This window comes from Montipora capricornis, chromosome 14, assembly GCF_036669925.1.
Source record: "Montipora capricornis isolate CH-2021 chromosome 14, ASM3666992v2, whole genome shotgun sequence".
Classification (NCBI taxonomy): domain Eukaryota; kingdom Metazoa; phylum Cnidaria; class Anthozoa; order Scleractinia; family Acroporidae; genus Montipora; species Montipora capricornis.
In genome coordinates, this window is record NC_090896.1 from 38334586 (window position 1) to 38347085 (window position 12500).

At 37.8% G+C, this 12500-nt stretch overlaps 1 protein-coding gene across 3 annotated transcripts in view; it reads right to left on the reverse strand.

The window, feature by feature from the left end:
- Positions 1–5612, reverse strand: part of LOC138032728 (oxidation resistance protein 1-like) — a 32379-nt gene extending 26767 nt beyond the window's left edge. Inside the window, exons 1-4 of one of the 3 annotated variants that reach the window (XM_068880433.1) lie at positions 5515–5612; positions 5152–5348; positions 4372–4430; positions 3312–3419 (exon numbers count right to left, since the gene is read on the reverse strand). In XM_068880433.1, the coding sequence (XP_068736534.1) occupies positions 3312–3419; positions 4372–4430; positions 5152–5348; positions 5515–5546 (396 nt within the window). In that variant the 5' untranslated portion in view covers positions 5547–5612. Of the gene's footprint in view, positions 1–3311; positions 3420–4371; positions 4431–4535; positions 4697–4836; positions 4964–5151; positions 5349–5514 lie in introns of those variants that run through there. The other 2 variants (XM_068880434.1, XM_068880435.1) reach the window with 2 other exon arrangements.
- Positions 5613–12500: the final 6888 nt, after the last annotated feature.

Genomic DNA, 12500 nt, shown 5'->3' on the forward strand with positions numbered 1-12500 from the left:
AGTTCTCAAGTTTAATTACACTTGGACCCTAGTAGCCAAAGATATATACATGGATTTTTTCTTTATGACTAAATTTAATCCTGTCTTCAAATCCCATGTGTATGCTATAATAATACTAATATTAATAATAATAATAATAATAATAACAATTTAATAATACTGCATTTATTTTGCACACACATCCACTACTTACTTGAGGCGCTTCACAAAAAACTAACAAAACTGACATAACTTAGGCTAATAAATATACAAGTTAAAGAATTGCTCCAAATTTATAAAAAAATAAATTACTAATCTGAAGAAAAAGTTTTAAGTTTCTTCTTGGATATCAAAAGTGACTTGGAATCTCATATTTTTACAGGTCAAGTTTGTTTGCTCACAGCAAAAGCCCTGTCTCCATGTCCCCATAAGTTTTAGTTTTAGTTTTGCAGCAATTTAATAAACATTACAAATCAAAACATAACATGCTGAAAAAGCCCAAATGGCAAGAGGATATATTATAATAATGAATAATGAACGTAAGAATTTTACTTTATTTAAGTGTCAACTGTATTGATAGTATCCGCACTCTCATTGGACAATAGCTGTGTTTAGATGAGAGTATGGAAAAATAGCTGTGACATCACACAAATTTTGATTGTTTATGTGTTGTCAGACACGCATTTTGATTGGTAGGAAATACAATAATACAGTGCTGGAAATAACAGTCGGTCATCTGACATTGTCCTAACAAATTTTAAAAATGTCCGGCCAATTTCACATTACGATGAACACGATAGCCGAACATATCACCAGCACATCTTGAGTTCTCTTCTTCAAGGTGTTGTCAGTCAATAAATTATGTCCGGTCCAATTTGTCAAATGTCCGACCAAAAGGAAGATTTGAAAGGACGTATGTCCTCTGAATAAATAAAAATTATTTCCAGCACTGTGTATGAGCGTGTATTAAGAAAAAAAAGCACATTATCTGCATCTCTGGTAACTTGCGTAACTGGCTCAAATTCTCCCAACCCTCCCTCTTGTTTACATGAGGGTATGGAAACACGGAAAACATCCTCTACTGCTTATAATAAGTAGTGGTGGGGCACTAATTGGGGACAATGGAAGAAGTCAAATCAAAGGTCGGTTTTTGTGAAGGGGGAAAACCACAGTAACAAGTTTCAAGTTTATTATACATTCACCTTTCATACATTTTCCATTAATCCTTACCCGCAAAATAACCTAGCTAATCGAGGTGGGTAGGAAAAATAAAAGATTACAATAATAGGGGTTGAGACAACAATAAAGAGAACAGATACACGAAACATCCACATAATATTATTAGGTTAAAATGACAGGGAGTTCATAGATTACAAAGTAGGTGGAATAAAACAAATGTATAACTGAAATTAGGCTGACATTTTTAAATTTAATATTTACTAAATATTTCAACTAAAGTGTGCAACATAAGTATTCTCTTGTGTCAGAATATCCAGAGGCAGATTCTGTAAGATTTCCTTCAATTTATATTTAGGTAGAGCACGATCACTGTTGGGAATACTATTCCATATCTTTGCACCAATACTTGAAGAGGAGTTTTTCAAATGGTCCGTTCTCAAATACTGTAGGTAGAAATTGCCAGCCACGGAAAATCGTGTACTATGATGATGTATTTTTGAAGAGTGAGTAAATAAGTTGGAAACATTTGGAGGCATTATATTATTGAATACATGTACATTGTGCATAATAAGACAGATTGTTTTAAAATAAAGAAGATAAAGAGGAAGAACATTCGATAATTTAGACAAAGATAGTCAGCATGGAATCTAACAGGCTTGAAATAAATCAAAAAATTGCAGAACCAAGATTTTTTCCAAAGAAAAACATCCCAGAACAGAGTCAAGAGAACTAGCCCACTCAACCCACGTGTGATGCCAAGTCTGGAAATCGAACCCAGGCCACATTGGTGGGTCCGGCAAGTGCACCCTCACCACTGTGCTATCCCTGCTCCCGGTGAAGAAGAAATAACAAATTGGGTATTTACAAAGGAAGAAGACCTGCCCCCATCTGACCTTGGAGCTCAGTCAGTAGAGCAGCAGTGATCTAACCCAAAGGTCATGGGTTCAATTCCCACCCTGGTCAGAGTTTTTCGCTGTCCTTGTGTGGGCCCAATTCCGTAAGTAGGGCTAACGTTCGCATGCCTTACATGATTGGGTAGAAAATAGCACTTCACATTACTCTCCAATAGTTAAGGACAGTGCCTACTGTAATTGTTATTTGTGCATACGTTCTACGGATCTCAAGATATTCGGATTTCGTATGGGTGGTGCTTATTACATGGTATCTGACAGGATGCGGCGATGCGGATCTGCATAATTCACTGAAATCCGAATCTTCCGCATAATTTCGCGTGGTTCAAAAATGCAGAGAAAGAAGAGCTTAGCAAGTGCTCTTGGTATCCAAAAAGAAAATTGGGGGGTAACCTTGCATTTTTCAGAGATAATTAAGCTTCAATTTGGAAAAGAATTGCAAATATTACCTTCGAAAAATGCATGGTTACCCCCAACTTTCTTTTTGGATTTTGATAACACTTGTTAAGATCTGCTTTTCCTGCATATTGAGTAAACTGCACAAACACACCTTTGAATTAGTAGGCACCGTCTTTAATTCTGTAGAAATATAAAAGTGCTACATTGTACAAGCCCTGAATGTTTGAAAAAGGTAACCCTTCCTTGTATTTTCAAAGAAGGTTGTCATAGGTGTTTGGGACCACCAAAGACAATGCAGTCGGTGGCATACATGCAAGTCCTTTGAAAGGAACCAAGCAAATATAAACCTAAGCCAATTGCTAGCCAGAGGTTTCAGTGTCTGCACTCCTACTTCTGTATGGAGGCGGTACAATTTAATTTTACTGTGAATAAAACATCATTCCGTTCAATTACTGTAACATTGTTTTCTCACAGAGAGATTTGAACTGATTCAAAGATATAATGTTGTCTCAAATATGCTTCCAAGTTTCCATCCTCTATCCCTACCCAACCTCTCGTTAGAAATGAGCTACTCCTAAAAAAACAAAACATTCTTCAATCTTTCCCACGGGCAACACGAGAAATCTTACAGAAAACAACAGGATTTCCAGTAGAACAAAGCACTTTCCTCCATTGATAACAAAAACTCTTTTTCTTACTCAACATTATGATAAGCCTCAAAAACAAAAAAAAAATTTCCATTAGAAGAGGAGTCCTCTTCTTTTTAGAGACACTAAGATGGCCCCTGTGACATCAAGTAAAAAACTGAAAATACTAATAATTCTATGATATAAAACACCATACCTGTCCTGGAAAGAGCATACGAGTGGACAACTTGTTTATTCTTGTCAGCTCAGATGGTGTTGTGTTAAATCGGAGTGCAATCTTTGCAAGATTATCATTTGCATCTACCTAAAAGTGGTGCAAAAAAATTAATGAACAAGTGAAAATTAAACACAAGGAACCTCTAATAATATTTATTTACTTCTATGTGCAATTATTCTACCTGGATTAAAAAAAGGTACATTGACCTTAAAAAAAGAAAAAAACAATAATTATTTTTATTATATATGTTGCGGTTCTAATTTTTTAAACGAAGAAAAAACAAACCACAACAAGTATACTGTATATGGAAAAAGGACTGAGTGGAGTCCAATTCAGTCTGTAATCCTTCAACTGATTAACAAAATCGGACAACCGCATAGTGGGAGTCTGATTTGTTTAATCACGAGTATAGTACAGACCTAATTGGATGACACGAACTCCTGTTACCAATTAATCATAACCATTACAATTTCCGAGAAAACAAATGCATTCCTTTTTCACTGCCTAATTTTACAAATTTAAACTCGTCTGTTTTGGAAAATCCCCAGTTTGGTAGGATGGGTGGTTGTTGCTACAGTTATTGTGATAAATTCTGTGATGGGTGGATTAAGCTGAGTGCACTTAATATGATTGGCTGATATAACTGTCCGATTACAGGTGTCCAACTACAGCCAACTGTGTGATTTTACTGTCCGATTACAACCCTACACAATAATTAGTGAAAAATAAAGCAGTTGATGCACCAATCAATTTTGAAAAAGTTGTAATGGCTATCATTAAAATATACTATAATGCTATTACATAGAATTTCCAATGATCAATCATTTGGTTTTTGCACCCAGAGTTTAAATCATTGCTAAGTTACAACACCTTCATGGCAAGAATTTTTTTATGTACATATATGTTCAAATACACAAGGTTAACAAAAATATCTAATACAGGTATGTAAAAAAGGTCCATTGAAGTCACGTATTTATAAGTACTGAACTTGCTTCATTACAAATCAAGCCATATCGACCAACAGTTAAATCTCGCTCACCAAATATTCCTTTGTGCCAGCTGGTTGCTTTCTCTTGACTTTAGATAGCATGTCGTAATCTACAAATGGATAGTCAGTTTAACGATCTCAAATTGCAAAACGCATCAATTTTATTACCACCACATCACAAGATGGCTCCCATTCTTAGCAAACATAATACTTGCCATTGAGACAAATCACGCGGCTTTTTCAATTCACAAGGTGCAAGCTTAAGTACTCAATTTATCGATCAATTAGGTTCGCACAGTGAATTTCGGAGCGAAGTAAGCCTTCGTCGCGTTGATAGCCTTTTTGCCCGCCATTTTAAGAGGACGGGAGACGAGTATTTTAAAGCAACTGCTAAGCACGACGGTACTAAAAGCAAATCATTCATCGTAAATTATTAATTCTTCTAAGTTGCTACGAGAAAAATTACTAGACTGGCAACGCAATATGAAAACAACAACTTGTTTTGAAATGTTTTACCTTGTCACGTAAGCTATATGAAAAGTCACTGAATTACTTTTGCAACATGCGTTTTGCATCCCAAAGAATTGAACGCTCCTCTTGCTTTAATTTTACTTTTAGCTTAGCCAGACTAAACTCTTCCTTGGGATCTTATTTATGGCCAAGCGGAAAAAAACGTCCTGACACAATACAAGTGGAACTTTGGATATTTTAGAGCATAATCGCATACAATAATGAAGTGGCTTTCCTGTCACACCGCTATTTTTCCTTGTTTTTCAATAAAATTTGTGATGGAGACATACGCATAAGTTGGAGCTAAATGCATCAACTTACCAAGAGAAGGATAAGCTATCCAATGAAATCCCTTGGTAACAGTTTTACGAATCTCGCCACCTAGAAAGGCGGCATTTTCCCACGAAAGATATCGAGCAGAGCTTTCAGACTTGCTTCTTGCAGAGCGGAAGGCAACTCGTTTGTCCTCCGCTTTCGAGCTAATCTGCGAGTCTTTCGCTTCTTCTTCTTCGTTTGAACTAAAGAGGAAAGTGTTGAAAACGGATTTCAAGAGTTTATTAAAGCTTTAAATGAAACTACAAAAAAAAATTTTCAATCAATGAAAAAAAAAGCGAAAATTAATTAAAGAGTACAGAAATGCATATATCTCTGCACCCTCCAGGGACAACACTTTAGATAGCGTACCTTGAAATATAGCCTTTGATAAGACTGTACATAATATGCTTTCCTAAGTCAGGGGAAACAGGAACCACACCATGTTGCCAGATCGAGTGACCTCGAGGTCGGTCGGTGGCTATCTGACGTCATACTCGACTTGTCGATTTATTTCCGTAAAATTTTCGTCGCAAAGACAATAGGGCTGTTTATACGAGACAAAATAAGCCGCGGCTTACATAAGCCGCGAACACCCCGTATAAATGGTACAAAATCTAAGTTCACGACTTTCTCAAGCCGCGGCTTATCCTGGCCTGGGAGTTTATACTCGTATAAATAATTCCTTTCGTGTATTATGTACGCCGCGGCCAGAGTAAGCCGCGGCTTCTTTTCTCTCGTATAAACGGCCCTAATGTTCGCGACCAGCGCGACATATACGCATGAATACCACAACAACGGGTTGTGACTACAATAGATACTCCAAAATAAGAGACATTTAGTTTGTGTATATAAGGTACCAAACGATTACACTAAACTTTTACTATTAAAGTTAAAAACAATTTTAATAAGAAAGCTGATTATCAAGTGAAGCTATGATCCTCGCAGTTATGAACGCAATTTTTGCAATTGCGTAGAGAAGCCTGAAAAATTCAGGATTTCAACGGGGTTTGAACCCGTGACCTCGCGATACCGGTGCGATGCTCTAACCAACTGAGCTATGAAGCCACTGACGTTGGGACCTGGTCATTTGTGAGTTCTAATGTTCCCGTAAGGAATGAATGAATGAATGATGAAATGATATATGAAATGGATCATATATGAACTGCGGATATGAAATCAAGTGAAGCTATGATCCTCGCAGTTATGAACGCAATTTTTGCAATTGCGTAGAGCGTCGCACCGGTATCGCGAGGTCGCGGGTTCAAACCCCGTTGAAGTCCCGAATTTTTCAGGCTTCTCTACGCAATTGCAAAAATTGCGTTCATAAATGCGAGGATCATAGCTTCACTTGATAATTAGCTTTCTTATTAAAATTGTTTTTAACTTTAATAGTAAAACTTTAGTATAATCGTTTGGTACCTTATATACACAAATGGAATGTCTCTTATTTTGGAGTATCTATTGTAGTCACAACCCGTTGTTGTGGTATTCATGCGTATATGCGCTGGTCGCGAACATTGTCTTTGCGACGAAAATTTCTCACAGAGAGACTTGAGTATTCCTGCATTATCGTTCTTCATCGTTTTTTTCTTTTAATGAGCCAAGGCTTCGCCGCAGTTATTGAGTCTCTAAATCATTCCTTTCAAACATTTCCTTCAAATTAAGAGACCATGAGCCACCAGTGCTGGCAGTCGCTTGGTGTTCTTTAATTTCCTCTCGCGGAGGAGTAACGTTTTTTCCAGTTGATTTATGCACTTGGGACATAAGTCAACGGAAAAGAATTCAGTCTGTAACTAACGGACCCCAGGCTCGGTTAGAAGGAGCTATACTGTATATCCATGGTGAGGTCAGGCCGCTTTGGAAAACGTATCTTCAAATTAACAATTATCTAGGTGTGTGATTGGCGAGTAAACTTATCTGAAGAGCATTGCAATACAATTTTCTCAGCATGGTCAACAAAACGTCTTGGACTTATCAAACCGTGCTCTTAACATCTACTCCAGAAGTATAATATAAGGGATTACGGAGCGTTTGGCATTTTTTCTTTTTCATTTTTTATATTTTTTTCCATTGAATACCGGTCTTTGTCGACCTTAAAGTGGTACTATGATCAAAAAATCATTTCCTTTTTTTCTTCAGATTTTGAAAGCGTGTTCGCTTAACACCTAACTGGCAAAATTTTGAGCTTTGCGTTTTATCCAAAGGCTGTTTATTTTGATTGTAAGTTTTGGATTTCATGGTCCGCCATTACTCACATTCAAAACTGGCCGATTGGACCTCAGAGGGTTGGATCTAGAGAAAATGACGTCATTTACTCACTGGCTTAAAATTTCAGCGTGTAAACGCAATTTATTATATATGCAAAACACGGGTTGAAAAGTCTGAAAGCCCGAAGCTCCCGTGCTGCATATTAATTAGGCCGCGTACACACGCATTGCTTCTTAAACTAGTGAGTGATTGACGTCATTTTCGGCCTCGACCCAGCTCTCTCAAGATTTTAAAGTTAGTAATGGCGGACCAATAAATAAGAAAATTCCAGTTAAAATAAACAGGTGTCTTTTTAAAATCAGAACTTAAAACTTGGGTGAGTTAGTGTTTAGTTAACATAGTTTTGAAATCCAAAGGAAAAACAATTTTTTTTTTGGTCGTAGTACCACTTTAAGGACATCTTAAGGATGTTCGCGTCGCAGTTATATATGAACGTATTTTTTGCAATTGCGTAAAGAAGCCTGAAAAATTAAGGACTTCAACGGGGTGCGACGCTCTAACCAACTGAGCTATGAAGCCACTGACGTTGGGAGCTGGTCATTTGTGGGTTCGAATGTTCCCATGACGAATGAATCAACGATAAAATGATATATGAAATGGATCACATATGAACTGCGGATATGAAATCAAGTGAAGTTAGACCCTCGCAGTTATGAACGCAATTTTAGTATTAAATGTCCCATTAGGGGAGGGAGGAGTATCCTGTATCCTTAAATATCCTGACCTGTATCCCGTTAATTCTTGTGGTTTGTATCACTATAATACCCCGGTTCGGTTTTTTAAATATCCTGTATCCCGTTAATTTACCCCCCCCCCCCCCTGCCCCCCGAAACATCCCATATCCCTATAAGTTTTTTACCTAAATATCGCGTATCCTGATAACCCCTACTAGGGCCTTGTTGTTTCCACTGGATAATTTAGTAGCATTAATAATAAGAAATAACCTCTTTCTGTTTTTACAACAAATAACTTCTAGTTAAATTATAGATTTATCTTTCTGGTAATCTCTCCCCATTTCCCGAAGTTTACCCGTGGTTGTAGTTCACTGTAACTGGACAATTTGTGTTAACTGTTTGTGTATCCCGCGGATACGCCCGTATAGGTGTCTTGTATCACGACAAGACTGCAGGCGACTCTGGTCCGTTCCGTCCGTTTTTTGGGTCATTTAACCTCCTTATTTTAGCCATTTCAAATATGATCACTGGCAATCAATACAATACTGAGTTCTAACGTTGCCTGGCATTCTGTGGCCTTGATACCCACCGGTATTTTTGTCATTTATACGGTTTATAGGCTGCTACGTGACGCGTAGATTACCTGGCTTATTAACAGCTACTAACCTCTCATTGACGCCCTGGTAGATCAAGCACCGGCTGTTACTAGCGAATCAGTACATTCGGTTCTTCTCTTCCGCAGTGACTTTCTAAGTTTTTTTTGTTTTCTTATGACGTTGTCATATTTCCACCTAGTTGACTCTGTTCAGGCGCGGATCCAGGGGAGGTGAAATGGGTGAATTTTCACGCCCGCCCCCCCCCCCCTCTTTTTTTCTGAGCCCCCCTTCTTGCACAGACCTCAAACACCTCAACCAGGCTTTGGTTCTATTACATTATTACAAAAAGTCACCCCACATTTCAAAATCCTGGATTTGCGCCTGCTGTTATACTTCAGTCATTTTAAATATGATCATAATGGTAGCTATCAAAGATATCTTACCGTTACAGATAAACGGTTTAAGCTCCAACCCATCAATCCAAATAAAGTATTTTCACTTTTAAATAAACTAGACAAGTCAAAGGCAACGGGCCTTGACAAAATATCTGCTAGGTTTGTCAGGGAATGTGCTGACCTTATTTGTATGCCGATATGTGATATTTTCAATCAATCCATTAGCCAAGGGACGTTTCCAGATGACTGGAAATATGCAAGGGTTACCCCTCTTTATAAACAGGGTGACCGCGGTGATGTTAACAATTACCGCCCAACATCGATGATTCCAATAGTGGCGAAGGTGTTTGAAAGGATAGTTTATGAACAGTTATATGCCTATTTGGAAGAGCACGATATTCTATGTCAAAATCAGGGTTTCGTGCTAATCATTCAACTGTAACAGCTTTGTTGGAAGCGACAGTTCAGTTTTGTCTAAATGAAGACCTAGCAAACGTTTTCAACTGGCTACAAGCGAACAAACTCACATTGAACATGACCAAAACCGAATTCATGCTAATAGGGTCGAGGCAGAGACTGAATGCTCTCACAGCTTAACCAACAATTAGAATGAACGATACTCAAGTGAGCCAGGTAACAGCTACAAAATCGCTTGGTGTAATAATAGACGATAAACTCGATTGGCATAGTCACATCGAAAAATTAACTAAAAAGATCGCCTCTGGTATCGGGGCTCTAAAGCGAATTAGGCACCTGCTCCCAGCATGAACCTTACAACTCATTTACCAAGCTTTAGTAAACCATCACTTTGAATACTCTGACATTGTTAGGGGTAACTGTGGGAAAACGCTACGAGACAAACTGCAGAAATTGCAGAAGAGAGCAGCCCGTGTGTTGACATTCTCTAGCTATGATGCTGATGCAACTTGCACGCTAGCAGGAAATTCATAAGGCCACCATGGTGTTTAGATGTCTGCACGGGCTAGCTCCAGATTATCTGTATTCAAAGTTTACGTGGCGTGACTCTGCTTATGACCTCAGGGACTACAAAAATAAGCTCAATGTTCCATTACCGCGCACTAATTATTACCAAGAAAGCTTTAGCTGCAATGGCGCCACATGCGATATAAGGAACACAGAGTCTCTGGGTGTATTTAAACGTAAGATTGATGACATTCTTTAAGTCTAACACACGGCATTCACGGAAAACAGCTTTTAGTTTATACTGTTTATAGTATACAGTTTGAATTTTAATTATTTTAGCGTATTGTGATATGTATTTTTATGGGCTGATGAATTGATCGTGTTTAAATAAAAATTATCTATCTATCTATCTATCTATCTATCTATCTATCTATCTCTCTATCTATCTATCTATCTATCTATCTAGTCATCGGCTACTGTTTAATGATGTGCCATTTTTCGCACTTTTGTATTTCCATTTTCGCTTCTCTCCCAGTAATTTTATGAATTTGATTTGATTTGATTTGTTCTGATTTCAGTTGATTTGTAGTCTCCCCAATAAGTAGATCACTAGTGCTCGGCTAAATAACCTTGAGACATAAATAAAGTGACTATTATTATAATCTGAGTTCGTTTATAGGGGGCGTCTTTGCGCTTGCGACTGGGCGGCATGGACAGGGGCTAAGTGTCGACATAAAGCTCAACTGGGTTAGACATTTATTCAGGTGTGGTCACACCGTTTATCCTCTGACAACTGAGTGAAGCTAAATGTCGTACGTAACGAAAAATCTGGAGAGAGCGATGAGTATACTAATTGGGTAGAGGAGACAGTGGGGCTCTTGATGCTGCGTTGAGTAGGGGATGAGGGGGAAAAAATTGTCTCCTTTTTAAGACCAGTTTTGTTTGTCAAGAACTTGATCCGATTTTTGGCTGCATTGCGTTTTTATCAGCTGTCACTCTAATGAATTAAAGATGAAATTCCTATTTCAGTCAAACCCTTGAAAAAATCTACGTCGCTTTGTTTGGGATTTTATCAAGACCAAGCAACATGTATGTACCCGGATTAAATTAATCGTATTTTCACAAGTAACCGTCAACTTTATTGTCAATTTTTCACTCGTGAATTTGCGCGGTCTGGAATCCTTGTGAGATATAAGGCGAGATTGCTGTTATCATTTTGTAAGCGAACAGGACTTAAGGCGTGATGCCCAACGAGTCCCTTGGTCGAGATGAAACGAGCTCCGTAAGACTAACCACGTGTAATGTATTTTCACAAGTAACTGTCAACTTTATTGTCAAAAATATAAATGCAGCAAATAGAGTTGCTTTAAAGTGCCCCTAACCCTTTAAGTTTTTTTTGTGGGGGGGGGGGGGGGATAGATTTTCATATCGTTCAAGAAGTCATTTCCGGAATTCTTTTTTAAAAATATTGAATCCTGATTTTTTTTTTACGAGGGCTAAAAGTGAAGGCAGTCGCGACTAATTTTTCACCTATCGTTCGCATTAGTCCCCCATTCGGCCAAATGTGTCTATTTATCGAGCGTGACGTAAGAAAAGGACATCGTGCAAGCTTGAGTTGCTGGAATGTCCTTTTCTTACGTCACAGCTAAACAAAGTGTCAAATATCGGACGCTTCTTAATGGGTCGTCCCTAATGAGCCCACGAGACGATAATTTGTCCACCGGGGCTTGTAGCGCGCAAAAAAATAAAAATTTCAGTAACTTCAAGCTCTCGTAAGAAATTAAAAAAATAATAATTGCAAAAATTAGTTCTTGCAAGATATGAAAATCTACCAGAAACATAACAAGTTGAAGGGTTAGGGGCATTTTAATGCCGTAAGACCTATGAGTATTATATTGTCAGTTCGAGGAATAAATTCAATTTGAGCTGTTCAAATAACAGGAAAACGCCGAAATCACCCAGCACTGACTACATGTTATATCATCATTACTTGATGTGCTTAAACACATTAAAGGGGCTCTGTCACCGGTACTACTTTTAATCATTTTAAACTAAAAAAATTATGCCGGAGATACTTAAGTCAACTTTAAAGAGTCTTTTGACTACATTTTGACTTTGGGTGCCGATGCAAGGGATAAAAAATGGATTGCATATACACTGTCTTCCTATAATTTAAAAACAGGTTCTTAGATTTTAAGGACCGTTTTATGGGGAGTAAAAATAATGAAAATGTTTCCTTCGCGGTTCTGGGTTGAAAAGAGAAAACAAATCCTGTAATGGATACTCTTAAATACGTACCTCTGTCTCATTCTTAAGTCCATCAAATCACATGACACGCTTTTGAGTAATTTAGTAATCGGTCAGTGTAAAACGCAGACTGCAGACTGCAGACTGCAAACCGGAGGTAACTGAAAATGCAGACTGAGGTTATAATTTAACTGTTGAAAAATCCCAAACCCATTACAAATGTTAACAGTTAAGCGTAAATATTGATTTAT